This window comes from Parasteatoda tepidariorum, chromosome 10 (genome assembly GCF_982258835.1).
Source record: "Parasteatoda tepidariorum strain Cologne lab strain chromosome 10, Ptep-v5.0, whole genome shotgun sequence".
NCBI lineage: Eukaryota > Metazoa > Arthropoda > Arachnida > Araneae > Theridiidae > Parasteatoda > Parasteatoda tepidariorum.
In genome coordinates, this window is record NC_141764.1 from 98,108,533 (window position 1) to 98,132,225 (window position 23,693).

The 23,693-nt window shown below is 30.9% G+C and overlaps 1 protein-coding gene across 1 annotated transcript; it reads right to left on the reverse strand.

The window, feature by feature from the left end:
- Nucleotides 1-909: 909 nt before the first annotated feature.
- Nucleotides 910-22,871, reverse strand: LOC107443869 (galactosylceramide sulfotransferase-like). Its single transcript, XM_071184322.2, has 5 exons — nt 22,565-22,871; nt 16,937-17,085; nt 6,106-6,548; nt 4,066-4,330; nt 910-1,705 (listed from the first exon to the last, which is right to left on the reverse strand). Exons 1-5 carry the CDS (start codon nt 22,646-22,648, stop codon nt 1,294-1,296), a joined length of 1,353 nt encoding a protein of 450 aa, XP_071040423.2. The 5' UTR covers nt 22,649-22,871; the 3' UTR covers nt 910-1,293.
- Between the last annotated feature and the right edge of the window lie 822 nt (nt 22,872-23,693).

The window sequence follows — 23,693 nt, forward strand, 5'->3', positions numbered from 1 at the left end:
CATTATTAGTAGGTAATTTAGAATTCATTAATAGTTAGTATCCTAGAATTCATTATTACTATGTATCTTAAAATTCATTTGTAGTTAGTATCCTATAATTGATTATTAGTAGGTAATTTAGAATTCATTAATAGTTAGTATCCTAGAATTCATTATTAGTAGGTAATTTAGAATTCATTTTAGTATCCTAGAATTCATTCTTAGTAGGTAATTTAGAATTCACTTGTAATTAGTATCCTAGAATTCATTCTTAGTAGGTAATTTAGAATTCATTTGTAATTAGTATCCTAGAATTCATTCTTAGTAGGTAATTTAGAATTCATTTGTAATTAGTATCCTAGAATTCATTTGTAATTAGTATCCTAGAATTCATTATTAGTAGGTAATTTAGAATTCATTTTAGTATCCTAGAATTCATTCTTAGTAGGTAATTTAGAATTCATTTGTAATTAGTATCCTAGAATTCATTATTAGTAGGTAATTTAGAATTCATTTGTAATTAGTATCCTAGAATTCATTATTAGTATGTAATTTAGAATTCATTTATAGTTAGTATCCTAGAATTCATTATTAGGCAATTTAGAATTTATTAATAGTTAGTACCCTAGAATTCATTATTAATAGGTATCTTGGAATTCAATAGCAGTTAATATCTTAGAATTAATTATTAGTAGGTATAATGGATTTCTAAAATTACTGTTAAGTAGATATCTTTTTTTTTCAAAGGAAAATTTATTTGCATGGATCGTGATGTTTTTCATTAAAAATGCCCACAACTTTGCAATTTGGAAATGTGGCTTAACAGAATATTTGAAGCAATATCATTAGCCTAAACCCATATTTTTACGAATTTATCGTTTTACACCTTCCATTTACACATAATATATATATATATATATATAAAATGGGTTTTATTTTAATCACCATATTTACGATATTTATGAGTTAATATGAAATTCTGAAATTCACAGTGAATGAGACTCACTTTGTATTCAACCTTCGTAACAAATTAAACTCTTGAAAGGTTAAGAACTCTAAAATGCTTTTCAAAACTAGTTTCAACTTTTTGAACTTCTGATTGTATTTAACTTACACTTCAGTTTAAAAATATTACCCCGAAGGGTTTTACATTTATATGCGGTCTTAAGATATTTTAGTAGTTACGACTACTTTATAATCTTACCTCAGTTGCCGGTTTTAGACTGGGATGACTACAAAGTGATCGACCGAGGGTTAATAGTGTATGAAAACCCATCTGGGTGGCTTAATCAAAATCACAAAGCTCGTTCTTAATTAATGCCATCTATGCATGTGATATCTGTATCTTGATCTATAAGGCTTGGGTCTCGGAAACATGTATCGTTGTTTCCAAATTAATCTTTCTGTAAAAACCGGTTCCGTCGTTGTTAAATCGTCGCATGTGGTATTCACGTCTTTTTTCTTCACATAAGCCATCACCATTCGGTTCGAGTAATATCTCCTCGAATTGAGGAGTTTGGATTGAAAGTCTTGCTTCTGCACACATACGTCATACCACATGCGAGTACGGTTCCTCATTTCCTCTACGGCGATCCCCATTTTGTCTGTTCCGAAAATGTGTATCCTTTCTGATAATCTGTTTAGAAAATACTTATAAAGCATCATGTCTGCATTGTTGAACTTCAACAAGCGTTGATGCAATTCAGAACTCATTTTCTTTTTGTATCTGAAAGGAAAAGGAAGGAAACTGTGTTAAAGTAATGGGTGCAATTTCATATTCTTCAGCTATATAGGCAGGAAGACGCGTGACTTTCAGGGATTTCAGTTTCAAAATTATAAATGGCCAGAAAAAATATCATTGTTCTTTGGATTCCGTTTCTAACTTTACGCAGTTTGTAAGCTTTTTAAATGTTTTTTCTCATAACGATATTTATAGCCTCATGATGATATTTTCAACACGAATTGTAGGTTAGGAAAAATGTACTTTATAAATGGATGCGCCGACGATTCAGCTCTATTAAACGCGCTCTGGTGACTTCAGCAAAGAATCTAGAAAGCAAAAGAAGTACAGCTTTTCGAATACGTAACTAACGATAGGAAGTGCTCGGTGTGGTATAAATGGTTGACTGGATATCAACAATAGCAAGCTTCCTAAAACCAGAAGAAATTTAGAAAACTTCCGGTGTATCCCTCCGCTTACGTTATGCTTACGAGACGATGCGTAAACAGGCTTAATATTTTAAGCACTTTTATTATTGTGATTTGTGCTTAAATTTACCATTCATAAGAGTTTAAATTCCAGCAATTCGTGAGCCTTAAACAAATTTAAGAAAATTCAACATAAATAAATGGTAAAGTTTTACATGTTTTGAATGCTACCCCTTGTATGGCTATATTAGTGTGAAATATCGTCGTTGGTTATTTTTTGGATAGCATCATAGCGTTTCGAATTCATTTGTTGTTTGTTTCGTTGAAATTTAAATTAAAAGAACGCGTTATATTGTAAACGCTACAAATATAGTGATATAGAATGGCGTGCTTTTTCGAGCTTTTTTAGGCTTAAAGATCAATCGAAAGTAGTAAGCCAGAAGTCTTATGACGAATTTTAACACCTAGCGCCATCTGTACATTGCTTTGCACGGTCAACCATTCATGATATACCACAAAATAAACTTACAGGGTGAGCAACGTTCTCAGATTTGCTAAGATCTAGGGCATGCGCATAAGAAGTAAAGTGACAGTCACCTGTGAGCTGGTTGTTGGACAACTCTACAATGTATAGTTAAGTAAGTTGCCTCACGCCATTTTATTCGTTCTTTCTATGTCAAAATGTGTTAGATTTATTCAAACTGGATAATATAAATCTATTCCCTAAGAAATAACTTAATAATAGAACAATACTGTTTATCAATAGTATAAAAATCCAGAAAAAAACCCAACAATAAATAAAAAGAGAACATTTATTTTCTTCTCCCCAACCCCAATAGTGGTAGTGAGGAGAGGAGGGAGTAAACCCGTTTGAACAACCTCTGCTGCTGTGCCCCTGATGTTGTTTTTTCTTTCACACAAAGGGAACGCACCAAACCTTGGCACACTGGCTTTCATTAAGTCGACGGAAACTAGCCTTCTTTCCTTATGTATATTCTTTGACTTCAGGAAGGAAGCAGAAAGCTCAGTCATTTGTATTCTACATTTTATTCTCTCTGTCTCTGTCTAGTATTCGCCAGTATTCGTGCTAAAAAATTTCGAAATAATGACACTGTACCCGTAATCGTAGGAGCTCGATAGTCGTTTTCTTTACTAATTCTTAACCTTACCACACTACTAATTCTTAACGTTATTATTGCTTTGTTTAAAATTTATTCCGGTTTCTTTAACGGTAAGCTCCCTGACAACATTATTTTATAACAATCTATAGTCAATTTCGAGTAAAGATATTTTATAACCATCTATAGTTGTTTTAGAATAAAATTATTCTATAATCATCTGCAGTTACCTTAGAATAAAGTTATTTTATAGTCCTATATAGTTATTTTAGAATAAAGTTATTTTATAATTATCTATAATTATTTTACAATCAGTATACAAAATACAGGAAAATAAATTTTTTGCTGCATTTATACATGTATCATGCTTTGGGGGGGGGCTTTCAAAACTAAGATAAGTTTAGTTCGGAAAAATACAAACTTTTTTCAAAATGTTTTTTTTTTCTTTAACTCAGTTTGTTCTTTGTCTGAATGCGCAAGTAGAAGCTATGGGTTTATATAAACACATAGACTTGTTTGCTATTTTGAAAATAACACTTAAGACAAAAAACATATAACTTTAACGCATCGTATCATAAACTGAAATATATTATCACCTTCTTCCTACCACTCCCTACGCAGCAGAGAAGTGAGGACACCTAGTATTCACTCGAGTGAATTTAAAAAAATTCTGGTTTGGATTATATCATTAAATTGTATACAAACTGTAGCTTGTAGAAAGTAACCGATTGAAATCAGCAACGTGAAATATCTAAGATCCGTTCAAAAATCTAATGCAAGAGGGGAAAAAATTGTTCTTTAGTAATATCATGTGAATTACCTTTGATTTCTAGCATTCAAATGAAAAACAATGACGTCATCCATGTCCCAACAGAGAAGTTCCCGAAGTAGAACAAGAGATTCGTCCATCCTTTCTCTGACCATAACCAGATCGAACACTGAATCCAAGAATCTTATGTAATCCATGATCATTGTTTCATTAGTGAAGAGTTTGTCATCGAATCCAAGATCAAACAGCATTTGGTTGAAGCCAATTTTATTACCCATGCGTTTGTCGTAGAATCCTTTCGGCTTTTCGTGTTTGCCTGAAAAATGAAGAAATCTTGTTTATCTACTTATCCTAACATCTTAGCGAAATAAATGTGTGCAGTCTCTTTGATGGAGTTAATTGTGATTCACGCGTTATTATTAAAGAAAATTCTTACAATTATTAAATTAAATCATATTTATTTCTACTTATGGAATATATTTGAGTTTAGCAAACGTAATACGAATATGTATACTGATACTGCGATATAAATAATCACATAACAAATGAAGCAATGTTTTTATAATCGAAAGAATATATGAATGTAATAATGATCACAATGTGATAAAATGGTGTTATAAAAATGCATCGATGACTTTAATGTGATTCATGCATTATTATCAGTGACTCTGTTTAAGGATTTACTTTAAATAAGATTTCTATCATTGGAATACATTTGAGTGAAATACGTTGTTGTCATCGGCCATTAAGGCAGATTGGGTACGATTGTTCTTGTTTTCCAATTGAGCCATCTATGGCCAAGAATTCAAATTCTGCCACACACGTCACACCCGTTTATAGGGCGAACCCATTCATACATCCATTATCCACAGATCGTAATTTTGACCTGAGTCAGAGAACGATTCTCCTCCCATTCGGTACTCCAGAGGTATAATTTGTTACGGAAACAGGGAAGACTTTGTGACCCGGCAGATTTAACGTGCCCCAGACACTATTTACAACAAAGGGAGTTTTACTCCGGCTGGATTTGAACTCCCGTTCTCGCGAACGCGAGTCGAGCGCCCTGCCAATCAAATCCTGACCTCTATAACTTAAAATGAAATGTGTGTATAGATACTGAGATAAAATAAATAAATAAACAAAACAGATATAAAAATAAAAGTAATGCTTTTTTAATCTGAGGATTATAATGAAAACTCCCTATCAACGAAATAGAATGGTGCGTGAAAAATCTTCTAAAAGTCTTAAACATTCTACATTATTCGCAGATTCTACAGTAAATAGAATATGGATCTTAAGCATTAGATCAATAGAATTACTTTTATTGATTATCATTTCAATATGAATAAAAGAAAATGAAGTGAATGTTATCTTTTGTTATATTAATAAAAATGCGTTTCCATAAATATTTAATGTTTTGGAATGTAACTAAGCCTAATGATTTTTAATAAAATGATTTATGGAAAAAATTTATCATTCCTTATCAGTCGTTTCGTTATTTTTTCACTTGGGGGAATGATTTATAACCATTTACGTATGAACTATACAATAAAATAGGTTAACAGTTTAAAGTACCTCTACCTGTAAATAAATGAAACAGTCATAAAAATGTTATACTATTAACTAATATATATATTTACAGGAATGCCACAAGCGACTAAAAATGTAAAAAGTTGTGGAATTTTTAGTTTTTTATTATCTCTTTAATTAGTCAATCGTAACTGACACTATAACGAACAGGAATGCCGTAAGCGACTAGAATTGTAAAAAGTGGTGAAATTTTTAGTTTTTTATTATCTCTTTAATTAGTCAATCGAAACTGACACTATATAGAACTTACATTTCAAATGATTCATATTCAAAACACAATACAATTTATTTTTGAAAAAAAAAATAGAGTGACGAAATATTTTTTATTGACAAAATTTGTTTCCTCGAAGAAGTAACGATAGCTATTTCGTCATTTTGACAAAATGTTCGCTCTGAGCATATACCAGGAAACAGTTTCGTGAAATTTGAGTATCCATTTCTTACAGTGTGGTAATGCAAAATACAAATTCTATCATTTTAAATAATCGAAAGATACTATACCTAGTGTGTCAAATCTCTCCTTATAAAAATGCTGCAAATTATAGAATGAAAATAACGATTCAAAAAGATCCACGGGATTTCTCACTATGGTAACAAAAACGACATTATCCGGAAATTTACGACGGATTTCTTCGTAATTAAATCGGCAATGATGAGTCAGAATATTATAGTGGAGACCATATTTTCGAGGATTCGGCACCATAGTCCAGTTGAATGGTTCAGGGTGTCCTATGTAGCTCCCTTTCATTGGAAGAACAAAATTTAGTCCATGTCTATAGCCGTAACGAGTAAAAATGTTCTGAATGCTGGAGCTGGCGCATTTATGTGTTTTCAGAAAGACAATATTCTTCCTAGGTTTGCAGGAGTTAGTGGCTGATCCTATCTGTTCATCAGTATTCAGATAATCATCATCATCATCAGCGGAAAACATTCCTTGAAAGGCACTGGAAAAAAAAATCGATTTCATAATTTTAACAACTTTAGAGATTACAAGGGAACACTCTACGATGTATAAAAGAAATTTATCCTCAGACAAGTTTATTGCTTAGCAACCATAGGGGAGAATTTGTATCGATAGTATGAAGTTGGGTATGATATCAAATATGTCTCAGTTGCCCAACAACTGAGAAGAATTTGATAAAAATTTTCTGAAGAACAGCAAAATTCCTCTGAACGTTGCAGAGTGTTCTCTTGTTCGTAGAAGAAATTAAGAGACATTTTAAAAACATTCTTATTTCTGAGTTTTATAAAACAACAACAAATGATGACAATTTGGCAGCAATCAAATATGAGAGACGACTGTTATTCCTAAGGTAATATATTTTCTCAGAAAATACTGAATCAATTTTCTAAAAAACATTCTCTTTATTTTATTCCTATTTGTTATAGTTTATATTTTAACATGGAAACTTAGTATTTAGAATAAAATTTTCAACATTTAATTTATTTTAAGAACTAAATATAATATTCAATGGTTGAAATTTTTAAACCTAACAAGAAAAAAAAAACAGTTTTTTTTTTAAATAGATTCAATATTTTTGAAGAAAAAAAAACGTTAAAGTTAACAATTTTAGCATGGTCTAGGTCAGAACATCTAACTCTACTTGAAATTATGACAACTTACTTAATTTTAGTGACTTATCTTAATTTTTTGAGCTTTTAAAAACTAAAAAAAAGCAATTTTTTCAGGTTTTATAATAAGCGTTTTACTTAGAATGAAAGCAGGCCAAAAGTGTTTAAAAAAACCATGTTTAAATATCATATGCGAATATAAAAGTAAAGAATATAAAAATATTATATTTTACTTGCTCTTTGTTGGACTTTTTAAAAGCATATATTTCAATTTTTGATTTTATAAAAACTTCGGAAAATTCAAACATGTTGGTTACCTTTTTTAGATATAAAATTGCATTGTCCTTGCAAAAAGAAAACGTTTACAGAATAGAAAACAAAATACAGAAGCTGCGCATATTTAGGCTAAAATCGTTAACCTCTTCGAGACGGGCGAGTCATATATCATCATCATCATCAATATTTTTCTGGGTGCCTGGGGCCGTTAGCGGCCTTTTTCCCATTCGTCTTGAATTGTGATCTTTAGGGTGGTTCTTTCTGGTAATTGGAATGCAATTGAAGTAAAAGGAATTTAAATATTTTGAATTTTAGATAAAATTACGTCACTACAAAAGTAAGCTGCCATCGGCCTGAGGTTTACGTCTTCTCTTAAGTTTTCAAAAGTAAAAATTTCGTTGAATCCTGCGGTGTCACAATTTATGGTTTTTTCAAAAATTCTGAAATTTAGCTTTGCAATATGATGATCTAAAGAATCTATGTTGAGGTCGCGATATATGTTTTTATTTCTGATAAACCATCTTGCTTTTGTTATTTTCCTGAGGATTTTGTTCTGGCATGTTTTGAGTTTTTTAAGGAGTGATGTGGAGATATTGCACCAAGCTGGAGATGCATAAGTCAGGATGGGACGGATCATTGAGATGTAGAGTAAACGTTTAAGTCTAAGTTCCATTTCGGGGTTATGAAGAAGGATTTGTAATCTGTGGCAGGCTGCTTGTGCTTTGTTGATAACTGTTTTGATGTGATCTTTCCAATTAAATTTACTGTTAATGACCAGACCAAGGTATTTTGCGCTTTTGACTATGGGAATAATTTAATTAAAGAGAACAATTTGATTTTTGTGGAGGATGGTTTTTCTTTTATGCTGAATGATTAGTAGTTGTGATTTTTGTCCGTTTACTTTGAATTTCCAGTCTAGACACCAGCGAGTCATATATGCATTCTCAGGGTGTTGATAATCATGGTAAAAAAAAAGATAAAACTGGTAGCCAAACTATTTTTATAGCAGTTTATTTGTGGGCTGGCTGAGTAATAATAGTTTGCTTTATTTAATTCACCACTACTTAGTTCGAATTAAAAATTGTATACTTACGCTTTTAATTGGATGTGTTAGATTTAAAGAGAAAGCTAAAGTAAGTCTGTCAAATTATCTTTGCCCCAACTTAAGCTACCGCTTTTTATATTTTACTATCTTAATTCTGATTCCGTACGAATGCATTTATGACTCCCCCGTCCCGAAAAGGTTAAAAATCAAAATGTAAAACACATTCTGCATGAGTTAGAATAGAGAATTTCATAAGTGCTGTTAAATGTTGCTGCAAATAAACTTAAGTGGTCGCATATAGCAGGGACGCCAACTGCTGAAGTTGTATATATTGGTAGCGAATTCAATAGTAAAACTTGTAGTATAAGGACAATTACGCCTATTTTGTTAAGGTTTTACCTGGCAATAACTGAAGACTTAGGCTGAAATTGAGCACAGATTCCCTGCCCGCGACCTCACTCTTTTATATGTGGTAGAGCCCGTGGGCAGCAAAGATAATGGCAGTATAAGTGGTCAGCGTAATAGAAATACAGAAGCAATAGTAGACTTGAGTTTACACAGTTATCCGGCTTCTAGCTGTGTTCTAACCTATATCTAAAACGAAGCTGTGTTCGAACCTATATCTTTTAGAGTAAACTGTGTTTGAGTTTTGATGTAACTATGTTTGAGTAAACTCTGTACAAAACTTATTAATGGAGATAACGTACTTATTTTTATGGAAGACAGTAAAATATCTCCTTACTAGGAGGCTTCACCCCCTGCTTGCTGGCGCTCGCCAACCCCCGAAACTGCTTTCGCAGTTGCAGTTCATTTCGGATTGCTTCGCAATCCGATGATCGCTTTGCTCGCTCATTGGATACGTTCTTAACGTCTAGCTTTTGTATACTTTTTTGAACACTGAAGTTCCGAAAGCTTTTTATTGTAGAAAATTCTAAACCTGTGCATTTCAATATTAATTTGAAATTGCAAGCAGTTCGCATATTTTTCTTAATCACACTATTCTAAATTTCAGTTGTTGAGAAAAGTAACTGTTGTAAGTTTTGTTTTAAAGTCTTTCCCACCAGAGGGCTAAAACCATCTGTTGTAAGGCAATATGAAATAGTACTGAACGCCGGATGTAAAGCATCGGCTTCGATGAAGATAATTTTGTGAGAATTGTTTTGATAATTCGGTGAGAATTCACCCGATTAGACATATGATGCTCACTACGTGCTCTTGCTCGCCGAAGCCTATCAATTAAAACGTATTAGCGTTTTATCTAATATAGATTAGCCATATGATGCTCACAACGTGCTCCTGCGCGCCGAATCCTATAAATTAAAAATGAAAACTGTTGCCAACGCGAGAAAAGAAATATCATCGGTTTTATTGATACATACGTATTAGCGTTTTATATAATATAGATAGATTGACACCAATAATGCTTAAGTTTCGTAGTAGGCACTCTGGCATTATCGAAATGGATGCGGTTTTAATATGTACCAAATATACTCGTGTATAAGTACGAGGTATTTTATGAGTAAATTTAGTGTCCATTACTGTACTGAATACTGTACATTTTTATGATAGATACTGATGAAATAGGTTTTTACGGCTCCCGAACATATAAATGCATGAAAGTAGCTTGATTGTGGTAAATTTTAACTATCAAGAGTTGCATGGAGTAACAGCATTATGCCTGATGATACCGAATACAATCTTTATTATTCGGTTTGCTTTGCAGTTTTGTGTATGATTCTGTAATCTTGTATTACTGATTTATTGATTTTTTTTCCACCTTGGGCAAAGAACGGATATTCAGCTAGCAGTTTAGTAAAGAAAAGCAGAAGTATAATATCATCATGTTACAACATGCCTCTGAAACACTTCTTTATACACAATTATAAATATTGCTTTTCCGAAAAATGTTTTCTGAAAACAAAAGATTACAATAATAATTAATCCTGGTTTAATTTAATTCCCCAAAAGATTAGATAAGAGTTTAATATCATAGACACTTTTTAAAATATTTTACATACTTAATCTTAGACTTTTTATCATAAATTTCTTCAGACATTTGACAGCACATTTTAGATCATATATAGACTATTGTAACGAATCAAGCTATATTAAGAAACAGTTCTGTTTTTATAAAAAATATACATTTATTTCACAACAGCAAATACAGTAACGAAATTGAAGTACCCGTAATGGGTTAGCAATAATCTTTGCAAAAAATGTAGAAAAACCTGTAACGGGTTAGTATAAACTTCAAATTCAAAAACTATATTCTAAAAAGTCAACAACTCTCTGTTGTTTTAAAATTTGTCTCGTGCTTTTATTTTTAATGAATCTCTTTATGTGTTTAGTTTATTTTATTCATTCATATTTTTTTTAAATATTTTTAAATTTTATACCATATTTAGACACTTTTATATATAACTTTTATCATATTTAGACCTTATATAAATTGAATTCATATCAACATTTTTCAAATAATAATGATAATTTTGTGATTTATGTATTTCTACTTTAAAACGTATTTCAACTGTATCAACGACACGGCATCCCTAAAATGTTATGCCTTTAATATTTTTGTGTAATCGATATGAAAAATTAACCCTTTGCACTCCAATGTCGTCTCTGAGGCGTCATCAACAGTCACTAGTCTAAAACTAGAAATCTTTGTTCATTAAAAATGATTAACCACACTATATAAAGAATTTTAAAAATTAGATAAAATTACTGTATTACATATTTTCAATGCATATATTAGTTCAAACAGAGTTTTAAAGTACTCGGAGTACAAAAGCTTAACAGCATTTTTTAAACGAAATTCTGCACTTGGACATTTTTTTTAAAAAACAAAGCCTTTTTTTTCTGTTATAAATTATGACCTTTTCTACTGATGAGTATGTGGAAGGTGATTAGTAGAGCCCGGATTTTGATGACCTAAAAAATCTCAATTAATGCCCTTAAAAAGTGCAAAAAATGCCCTTATGAACTGCAAAATATGCCCTTAAAAGTGCAAAAAATGCCCTTAAAATGCGAAAATTGCGCTAAAAATGCCTTATGACATGACTTAAATAGAAGTAAAAATATTGAACTAAAACAATGTTTTACTCTTCAAAATTATTATGAGTCGTTTCAAAAAATATAAAGCAATGCAATACTTGTTCTACGTTCATTAAAGTTCGACAAATATGTTTTATATCCAAAAATAACAAAAAAAGGAAAATATATTGACTCCAAAACATTTTCATTTTGTATAGAAACTTAAATGAATATAACAACTTCCATCTCATAATATTACTAAATATCAGAATTACAGTGGATTATTAAATTTTTTCTTTAATATTTTGAAATGTAAACGAGCGTCTCCTGTCTGAAAGCAAATTTTTATACCAGGAGAAGCTTCTTTCAACGTCTACTGATGTTATTGGTGCGTACTTGAAAAGGACGGGCACACTTACTGACAATTATTCTTAAATTTGGAAAGATGTTGCTTCACCTGTTAATATCCTAGAAATTTTCTTCATTGTTTGGAAGCCAGTGTAATAATAAAAAATTATAAAAAATAATGAAAATTAGAAAAATTTAACAAAAAATTTAAAAAATTCTTTAAAATGCAAAATACGCCACTTTTAAAGAAAATGCCCAATAAATCTCAAAAAATGCTCTAAAGGACAAAGAATGTCCAAAAATGCAAAAAATGCAAAAAAATGCAAATGTCATCAAAATCTGGGCCTTAGTGATTAGATTTAAAAAGGCGTAACAATCGAGATTAATTATGTATCAGACGTCATTTGTATATACAATTTTAATTCATATATAAACTTTTGAATAATTCAGGTCTTTACATTTAGAATGTTTTGTGAAATGAAAATCAATACGAAAAGAAAGTAGGGCAAAGACAAAAATGCCCTCCAAGATGGTTTTCCCTTTCTTAACATGTAGAGTCAATAATTGAATTGCTGGCATCAAGCCATCATGAGGTGATGATTTGGCAAGGCTCATATTTCTTTAAGCAATACCTGTATTTGCTTTTACTGTACACTCTCTTAAAAATAAACCTAAAAAGAGGTTAGAAGAAGGAAAAAAGAAAACAGTATTTTATTGTGCTTGAAACTAGTACAATATTTTATTAAATTGAAATAAATGAATTCACAGAGCTTATAACTTTTCGTGGTTATGGGGAAAACTTTCTTCTAATGTCAGCTAAGGTTATTTTTTAATGTTTGATTCTTCGTTTAGTAAATTTAATTTAAAACTGTTTTCTACACCACTACATGTGAACGACACAAAAGTTCATATCAAACGCCACTTAGTCGTTAACATTATTCAATCCCTTAACTTCGAGTTAATTCGAGCTCGCTAAACAGACCAAATTGTGCACACTCGAGATATTCGAGCAGCTGTATATTTTATGCTGCTATAATTTTTCACACTCGAATATAATCGAGAATTGAAATTAACAACGTCAAAGCTAAGAAAAAAAAATCGTTTTATTGATATTTATCATTTACATAGGAGTGTAAGCTATAACACTTATTTATTCAAGAATAAAATATGCAGAGATGCCAACTTGCAACTTGCTCCGAACAGCAAATATATATTTTCAAGTGGTAGTTTATCAATTGTGATTCTTGGTTTGATAAATTCAATTTAGTAGATTTTGTCCATCACTATTTCTAAATAATTCGTAGACTTATATAATTCACCACTTTATTATACTTATGTCATGCTATACCTTTTAAAAAGCAAATAAAAATATTCAAATATTGGCAAAATTTACTATGTAGTTATTTACCGTTTTCTTTTTTAATTATTTTGGCGTGTCCGCAGCAGTTGGCATCTCTGAATATAGCCTTTTTCCATGGAACAAAAGCTCAGTATATCAAAATTGTCCACCAAAAGGAAAGACAATTCTTCTAAAGTGTGTTTTTACATAAATAAAATAATTTTTTAGGCCGGTTTTTTTCAATAAATCTGTGCGTTAAGAGGTTAATCAGGAGTACATTTTTTTTAACAAAAAAGCATAACACAATGAAAAGTTTTGCAACATACCATAAAGCTACAAATTTAAAGATTCCAGATCGTTAGCAGCATCCCACTCTGCAATGGATTCTACTTTATCATTAACTAATGAGACCCACAAAAAAATCAACTTCACCCCCATCCAAAGAATGAAAATTTCCATACCTTTTTAATAACATTTGAATTATGCCACGTGTCTAATGGTTTGAGACATGACGACTACAGGAATAATAATCGACAACAGACGACTTATACACCCGAAAATTTAATCAGCTTCTATGTTACAAGAAGAAATACATTAATTTATTTATTTTTTAAGTAGAAACAATGATGAAACAATTCGCTCTTTCTAGTTGAACCTTCTAGCTTCAACTAGAAAGAGCGAAGCGGAATTGTTTTTGGTTTCTTAAGGTGATGCTGCATTATTTTTTATATCCAAGATTTAGCGTATTTATCGACGCCTTGACAGGCAAAAAATCACTCCTTGTAAAAACTCCTGAAAAGATATCGATGATTGCGTTAAATGGAGGGGAAAACCACGAAAACCTCACACTGTTAGCCCACTGGCATGAGGACTGTTACCCATGATCCATCCACCACTGAGGATATGGTACGTCAGCACTGTGGTCGGTGTGAGTCTGCTGTGTAATTCATATCGACCAGCCATCGCTGGGGTTCGAAACCGGGTTATCTCATGGGGAAGCGAATGCTTTATTCCATGAATCACCACGGCTCTATGCAGTACTATTGTACAATCAATGTTAGATTAAAATTTAAGGATTTTTTATGTATTTCAATATCAATGAATCAATAAAAAAAAATTATAATTCAACGCCGTTGCGAGAAAAAAAAGCAGGCGTTCCTGAAAATAACTGAATCGAATTGCAATAACCTTTATCATAAGATACATTTTTTACTGTCCCGTTCAAAAATTATATATCCTGAATATATGAGGAAATATAGCATCGGAATTGTTCCATTTGTATAACAGCTGTGCACTCGGCGTTTCGGAATTTTCAATGTGAAGGAAGGTTAAAAATTTTATTATATAATAATAAAGTTGCTACCAGGAATTCCCTTTTTAGAAAATTATTATGCTTAGTATGGATTTTATTGGGAGCTGCCATAGACACTAAGACTTGCTTATGCTTACACCCATGGCAATTATTATTGCTAAAACAGATAAGAATTCATTTGTTAAATAGTGTAAAAATTTTAATACTTAAAAATAAAATATTTCTTTTAAAGTGGTAGGAAATGCTTCTTAAATTTATTATTATTTTAATACTTTGAGTTGTACGTAAACTTCCAAAAATTTCATGAAACCACAAATGCTCTTCTTAGCATACATTTAACATAAAAATGTATTTCTGCGATCATACAGTTGAAGAATGGTTGGAAAACTATTTCGTTTTCATTCTGTTTCTTTCAAAGAAGTAACCCATTCGTATAACTGCATTCATTTAGTACCAAGTTAATTCATTCGTTATTACCACATTAATTAAAAAATTTTCCTTTATCTCAAACTAAAAGATAAAAGAATGATATTTTTTATTATTATATTTAAGGGGGGGGGGCAGATCATACATATGCCGGATTGAGTGCTTATTTCCTTATTACTAAGGTAGTTCACAAACCCTTGTAAAAATTGAAATACATTTAGCTCAAATTAGAGGGGCTCGCAAAGATACTTCCAGAATTAAGGCGAGATTTGAATCTGCTAATTCGACGCTGAATGGCGTTTAACGGATCGGTGAGATCACTCGACCCGATTCGCCTTCCAATGAGATGAACCGGGTTCGAATTCCTGCGATGGCTGGTTAATACGAATTGCACACCCGGCTCGCTTCAACCACAGTGCTGACGTGAAATATCATCAGGGGTAGACGGCTCATGATTTCAAGTCCCTTTGCCTTCATTTTAACCGTTGGAGGTTTTCCTCTCCGAGTAACGCAAATGCGGGTTAGTTCTATCAAAAAGTTCTCCGCGAGGGAAAATTTCTTCCAATACTTGATTGCAGGAGTTCCCTTGTTTTCTGGATTGGGTTCAAAATTTCAAGGTTACTGAGTTGAACTTCAGTTGTCGTAAACTCAAAAATTGGGTCGCCTGTTTAACGATGGTTATAAAATAAAAATAAGTATTTAAGTGACCCGGGTTTCGAATCCGTGCGAATATTGCTGGATTTGATTTCCACACCCGGCTCGCACCGACTACAGTGCTGACACAAAATATATTCATTGATAGACGAATGTGTTGGAGTCTCTTTGCCGTTAGGCTACCCATGGGAAGTTTTCGGGGTTTTCCTCTCCATGTAAAGCAAATGCGGGCTAGTTCCATCCCTCACGAAGGCTAATTTCTCCCAATACTTGATCCTTTTCTTCTTGATTGGGTTCAAAATGAGAAGACTATGGAGTCAACATTGTTAGTCATAAACTCAAAATTGGGTCAGCTGTTCAACGACGGTTACAAAATAAAATTTTAAACAATTTTTCATTTTTTTATACATCGAACCACTGAGAGCTCTGCTTTCATATGTTATTTAAGTATAAATTTTGAGAAAATTCAACAACGAGGTCGAAGGGCAGGTTGAAAATAAAAACCAAACGAAGGAAACCTTTCATGAAGCAAATTTTTACGTTATAAATTTATACACACGTTTCTTTGTTTCTTCTTTTTTTTTTTTTAAATCGTTGTCAAGTTTGCTTAAACACTTATCATACCCTACAACTATATTTATCGTTACTTGCTCTTTATAATAACTTGTCACCTGCCTGCTTCGATAACCAATAGGTCACGATAGGTCTGTCTTTTTTTTGTATAGTCAGTTAGAATTTCACAGTTTAAAATTATCTAAAAATTTGTATAGCCTACAATTTTTTTCGATCACTTTATTAAATTAACTTATAAAAATTTATAAAAAAATGTAACAAATTATTTTTAACGTGGAATTATTTTTAAATGAGTGAATTAATAATGAAAATTTTAAAAAATTTAATTTTTTAAATAGGTCTAAATACATAACAAATTACGCAAAAATGTAAAACAACAAATAGTTTAAGACGCTCTATTGCCTAAACAAGCGAACTTATACTTCTTAAATTGTAGCTACTCATCATATTGTAAGGGTCAAGAATCCAAATCCATCTAAAAAAGACGCATTTATACGTAGAAAATACGTTTTTTCTGACTTATTTTGTAATTACAAAACATTGCCAGTTTAAATTAATCAGCAAAGGTCTATTTTTCAAACTATTATTGCATCATAAAATCAAAAATTACTTTTTTGCCCCCCAGTATTTTGAATCGTATCAGTAATAGATTGAAGAAAAAGACACACTGAACGATAAAACAACTTCTTATCATTATATTTACTAAAATCGTTCTCTCAAGAAAAATTGTTCTAGACAACTAGAAATCGCTTACCGTGGTCCCCCAGTCTGATCGAATTGTATTATGTAAACGACGAAACATGCACAGACAATTATGGAAACTAAACTGTAGGGTTGTGGTCTTGGTATCGGCCTTTTACTGAAATCTATTTCTTTCTTCGCCTTTTTGAATGTTCCATTTTCCTATAAAAAAAAACAAACAATCATTACAAAAAATAGGATAAATACTACAGAGCTGTTTCTTATTCAGACAATATAAAATAATGTACTGCACTAGTATTCACTATTCAGTTTATTTTATTTTATAACCGTCGTTTAACAGCCGACCCAATTTTAGGTTTACGACTACTAAAGTTCACCTCCGTAGCCTTGAAATTTTTAACCCAATCCAGAAGACAAGGAAACTCCTGGATTAGTACCCCCAGAGATATGATTTGTTATGGGAACATGGAGGACTTTGTGACTCGACAGATTTAACGTGCATCAGTCACCATTTACTACACGGAGAGTCTTCACTGACGAGGATCGAACCCACTCCCTTTTGGACGTGGGTCCAGTGCCCTACCGACCAGGCTTTCCCGGCCCTCACGTTGCAGTTTTTTTTCTATACAGTTTGCAATAAATAAGTGCATAATTCGTTATTTGCCCTTTAAGAAGAAGAAGACCTCCCATATCCACACGTGTGACTTGTGACGTCAGCGCTATATAATCTTTACCAACAGTTGAGCTAAGTTTTTCTACATAAGTTAGGATGTTAATTTACGATAAGCTCAGTTAAATACAGAGTTCTATCGCACATTTAATTAGTTGAAATATAATTCTTTCTCATCTATTTCTTTTACTGCACTTAGATTTATTATTTGTTCATGTATTTTGTTGTAAGCGGGATATATTTTTGTTATGTGTACCTGGCAACTTCGATGCATAATTATTTTGTTTATTTTCTACATGGCTTCGTGCCTGGCTTTGTGTTAAGTCTCTGTGTAAATATGTAGTTAAAGAATTTAATTCTCTGAGAAAGAATTGAAATCTTTAAGAAAGAATTTAGAATGTATCACTTAAGAGAATTGATACTTGACGGGCTTAGCTTACTCGAAATAGATTGGAAAGAATAGTTGCTAACGTACAACAACCAATCAGGATCGAGATGCCCCCACTGCATCATTTGCAGATATCCCATTAAAGAGCTGAATGAATGAAAAGTATAAATTGCATTTATCAAAAACGTGAGATACATCGGGTGAAGTTTTTTTTTTACTCATTTTTACTACACTGTAAATAATTAGTGTGTGTCTAATCATCAAAAGTGGCGATAATTACTCTACACCAAAGTAATAGTATTCCACTACATCAAAACCAAGCATTGTTCCAGAAGTAGTGAAATACTTAGAATTAATGAATGTTCCATTGTACTAATTGGTGTAAAGAAGCCACCACCCAATTTGTTATTTAGTAACATTAAATTAAATAATTACTTTAAATCGTGATACACTCTTTAGAAATACAATACAAAGCAAAAATCGTAAATTTAGGATGCATGTATACAATGTTTCTAAAATGAAAATTAATAAGTTAACTAACTATACACATAGAGAAAGGTAAATATTAATATGAATCCGAAGTATGTTTAACAAAACTGGTCTGATTAGAAGTTTAATGTTATAAAATTATTTTATACAATTGACAGAGATTTGTGTAAATCTTCCTATGAAAGCATAAACATCCTTATTATAAAATTAAAAAACATACAGACAACAACTTACAAACATTTTATAACAGTTTGCATGATCAGTTTGCCAAATCAATCCGACTACAAGATTGAAATTACTTGGTAAATAATCGACCACAATGAGTTTTAATCCCTTTTACTGACTCTACTTGAGTCAGTAAAAGGGATTAAAACTCATTTGGTATTATAGGAAATATTTTGATGGTAAATTAGTTTGTCAACTCAATCCGACAAAAAGATTGTAATTGCTTGGCAAATAATGGACCATGATCTTGGAACTTGCACTCCCACAGTTACTGGGATCAATAGCTTGGTCTAGTTAGGCTTCAATGATTATAGATCCATGGATGATCGAAATTTTAAAAAAAAAAGTTCGTCTTCAGAAATGCAGTAAATTAACCTCTTCAGACCCAAGGTACACATTAGGATACTTCACCAAATACTTGTACACCAATACAGGATACTCACTTAATTAAAGAATGGTAACAAACTTTTCTCAAGTAGTTAACTTCTAATTATTTTTATGAAATTAGTTTTGAAATTCTCACACTATGATAAACGAAATTAAAATATTTTTAGCAAATATAAATTCTTCAAAGTATGTATATTTTTCAAAATGAAGCTACCACTTTAAAACAATTTCCAGGAAGTGCCACATGAAGACTGAAGAGGTTGAGAAAAGTCATACCTCTAAGTCATTTAGTAGATACTTTTCAGTCTATAAAAATTCAATTTTCAAAAAACAAATAAAATGGAATAAAATAAAATGAATCAAATGGAATAAAATAAGATAAATAAATAAATAAAATAAAAATAAAAATTGCTTTTTGCAACTACGGTCAAAAGTGGAAGATTAGGGCTATTTTTGGAGTAAAATATTCATATCAAGTACAGAAAATTGACATGTTACATGAATTTTAATATTGCATGTATTGTGCCTCTTAAATTAAAAGCTTGTATGTTATTCGTTTGTAAGTTTGTTCATATTTCAGTTAGAGAAAACTTTAAATAACCTCGTTTCTATGTTAATGTTAAAAGGAAATATACTGAAATGTTTTATAAAATGCAAGTGTAAAATGCAACTGTGAATATAAAGGCGATTGTCAAATGTTAATTTTCTGAACTTGCTATTTCTATTTTATCCCAAAACAGCTTCATCAGTGGCTGTCTTCCTCGACATCGATAGGAAGACAGCCACTACTCTCATCAGATTAAGAACAAAACATCATAAAAACATGAAAATTTCTACAGATGGGACTAGAAAATATCAAAACTGTGGCAACTGTCTTAATGTGGAACTGACACCTTATCATGTTTTTAACTGCCCTGCAGTCGCTGCAGGCCATCATCTCTTAAACTACCCCACAGAAGAGGATTTGTATTCTTTTAATACCATAGAAATAACAAAAACTATTCAAGCACACCATGAAATATGATTCAATAGAGGATACGACACCAACCAACCAACAGATTCATCATTTTAATATCTCAAAATAAAAAACCTTTTCTTAAAAAAAAATTATTATTATTATAATTTAAATTGTATTCACTGCAAATTTGGTCGAGTTAGGAACGTCAATTTTCTCCTCACCGTACTTAAATCACCACTACTTTAATTGTGTTCCTGCCGTATTTTAAGACATCAGCAAAGTTTAGCGTTTAATTTTCTACGACTTATAAAATCTTATGGAGAAAACGACCCTCTCGGTTAAAAGTCTCATTTAGTTAAAGTTAATCAAGAGTTAGTCAGGGTTAGTTTAAACCCCCCGAATAAAATATAAATCTAGTCAAGTTTTTTACCCAGAAAGAGATAGGTTTTTTCTTGACTTTCGTAAAATATGATTCGGGGTTTTTTATTTAAAAAAAAAATTGGTTGCACAATTATTTCAATTTCATGATTAGTTTTTATCTTATTAAAGCTTCTTGTACAGTTTTAATCTTTTTGCATTGTATTTTAGCTTATTTTGTCCTACCTCGTGAAGTTTTTAAGCGAAACGAAACATTTCTGCACACAATTATAAAATTCATTTATACAAAGATATTTGTGTTAAAAAATAAATAATTACAAACAATTCTTTTTATAGGAAATTATTTGCAGATAACCAAATTTTTCAATTGTGTACAAAAAATTCTCGATTTCTCTAATTTTCCCAAATTATTCAAAAAATGAAATTTAAATTGAGGGGCCCACAATTTTGATAGCTCTTCTGACTAAACTTTAAGAATAATATTTTCCAGATGGTGGTCAAATGTTCCAGATTGCTACCCCATATTTTGATGGTCAAAAATTCAAAATTTCTGTTCTTAAAATATTAAAACGGAAAAGTAAAGCAGAAATTTTCGAATAAACTTTACTAGCAGTTTTTTTTATTTTTCCGAGAATGCTGGTCAGGTTACTTTTAGTTTAACATAGTTTTATCTAGAAAAAAGTTTTTTTTGGCTAGGGTTTGGTCTTCAAGACTAAAATAAAAAAGCGGCTCCCGCCCTCGTACCATATTAGATCTACTACTGAAAACCGACTATACTGTAAACCGAAGATAACTTAATAACATAGATGGTACTAAAATTACGTAAATTAAATTGTAAAAAAAATTGAAATTATTTTGAAGTTTAAAAAAATTAAGTTTCAATGCGAAATTCGAGTGATTTTATTGATTTCAAAATGTTTCGCCTCTTAAAAAAACTCATTTGTGTTTTAATCAATTGTTTTGTTAAATGTATTCATTTTGATTAATTGATTAGTTTGTTTAATTTATTTATCAATGCCTTAATTTCATTTATTTCTTCTTTTTATTTTGGAAAAAAATATAAAATCAGGAACTTTCTTCACATAGCCTAAGACAAATTTCTATGTTATTTTATGTAGTTTAATCAAATAGTTTACTGATAACAAGTTTTCAAGCACCCTTTGTTATTTTTATAACAACTAACAAGTTGTTGTTATTACTCATCCCCCTGGTCTAGGAAAGCCTACACTAGGTAAACAACTTACAAGATCGCTATATTTCACACCCTGTAATGTATGATTTATTTTTAAAATCGAAAACAAATAAAAAAAATTGCTTTCCTTCTTTTTAGATGAAAAAATTTAATGTCTGCTTAAACTGATTGGAAAAAAAATTAATTACACTTAATATTTAAGCCAGTAACACTCTTAAACGTCTACACAATTCTTTTTTCAGTACGCATTTTTTGTGAAATTATTAACAATTAAAAGATTTTATTTTAATTTAAGTAGCAATATAAAATATAAATTAAACTTATACTATACTTACTTATTGCATTATTAAGGTAAACAAACGTACGTTTTAAACTTCTTTTAAGACGGAGAAAAAACAAAAAAAATTATTATATTAGTTAATCTTTAAACTGAACTGATTGGCATAAACTTTGTGCATTATTATAAGTTTTTGTTAGTTACCGGGAAAGTTTGAAATCTATAGAATGTCTAAAACTTGCCAACAATGCATGAAACTATTTATATTTCACACATTTCCTAGGCATTCTATAGAATGCCAAATGAGAAACCGACAAAATATAAAATTAATGAGATGTTAAATGATGTTTTGTACATTTTTCTTTACGCATTTTAAATATATTTTTTTTAATGGAACTCTCATTATTTTTTCAGAATAACATTTTTATTTTTGAGAAATGCACATCATTTAAATAATAACCTCATCGGGACGTCTTTTTTCATACTTTGGCTAAACAGCATTTGGCATTCTATAGAATGCCGGTGTTTCATACCTTGCCGGTAACATAAACATCACATAATGTTAATATGTATAACAAGTCTTATTTAACAATGCATGTCATAGTTAAAAAAAACTACAAATAAAACCAATTTCCTTTTAAATTAACTAACAATATAAGATTTAAATTAAAATATTATGCAAATTATTAATCTATAAAATCATTCTATCAACTCACAGGTAATTTTCTGTATCCGTTAGTGGAGTTGTTTTTATAGATACTGCTACCCTGACGAAGAAGAGGTCGCTTTTCCGAATCCATGAGATGCCGAATTCTTTCGATGTTGGTGAAAAAATAAGATAAAAATCGGGATAAAATGTGTTACTAAATACATGTGCATAGAGGGGGTGGAGCGCCCACCTTTCAAACGATCGATGTCCGATGCATCTGCTTGGGGCGGAGAGAGATACTGAAGCGAGACCCATTTCCCTGGTAACGGCTCCAGAAGTTTGACCATGAGCACTATGCGACACTACTTGGGAGGGAAAAAATTCTTCCAGTTTTTTTTTTTTTTTTAAAGAGAACTCTAGAGGTATTTTTTTCTTAAGTTCTTTACACAACAGTATGATTGCTCTCGATAATTTGAATAAATTTCTTATATTTAAAAACGAAAAAAAATATTCAGAAAAAAAATCGATTTAGAGAGGTTTTTTCCCCACTTTTTTAAAAAAGAAGTAACGTTTTCTTAAGGCGAAAATTCGATTTTTTTTCCCCGAGAGATTATGTAATTATTTTTTATGCATTATGTATCAATATCAAAAACAACAAGAAAAAAATTCATTGTTTTCAATATTATATTTATAAAAAGTATATTCGAAACCATAAAAGTCAAACTTGTATTTGAAATGTTTGGGCATTATGTTTTTTGTGAATACATTCAAAAAAGGTTGTTTATTGGCTTTTTTTTAATAATATAATGCTAAAAAATATTACATTTAAAAATAACAAGAAGTTAGAATAAGTTTATGTGAATACCTTTTAAAATACTTTTTTTTTCCTTTGAAGTTTATGTGAATACCTTTTTTTTTCCTCTATTCATATATAATGGAACCGTATTTTGTTCCATTATATAGAATAATATATCACATAAAGCAATGGAAAATATATCAGAAAATTCGATAAATAAAAATAAGCAAACTTTCAGCTTAAAATAATGTTTAATGAAAAAACGTTTTGTTTTACAGAAAAGATTTGTTTTACATAACACCTAGACATAATTGGGAGTAAATGTAATTAAATTAAAAAATTGACGTTCAGGAGAAGTTAAATTATAAATTATTTTAAAAGAGTGGTAACATTATCCGTT

Coding starts and splice junctions, on each gene's coding strand:
- LOC107443869 (XM_071184322.2), bottom strand. CDS start 22,648: ATGGATTCGGAAAAGCGACCTCTTCTTCGTCAGGGTAGCAGTATCTAT. Junction 4,331..6,105: donor GGAGAGATTTGACACACTAG/GTATAGTATCTT, acceptor TTCATTTTTCAG/GCAAACACGAAAAGCCGAAA. Junction 1,706..4,065: donor TTGAATGCTAGAAATCAAAG/GTAATTCACATG, acceptor TTTTCCTTTCAG/ATACAAAAAGAAAATGAGTT.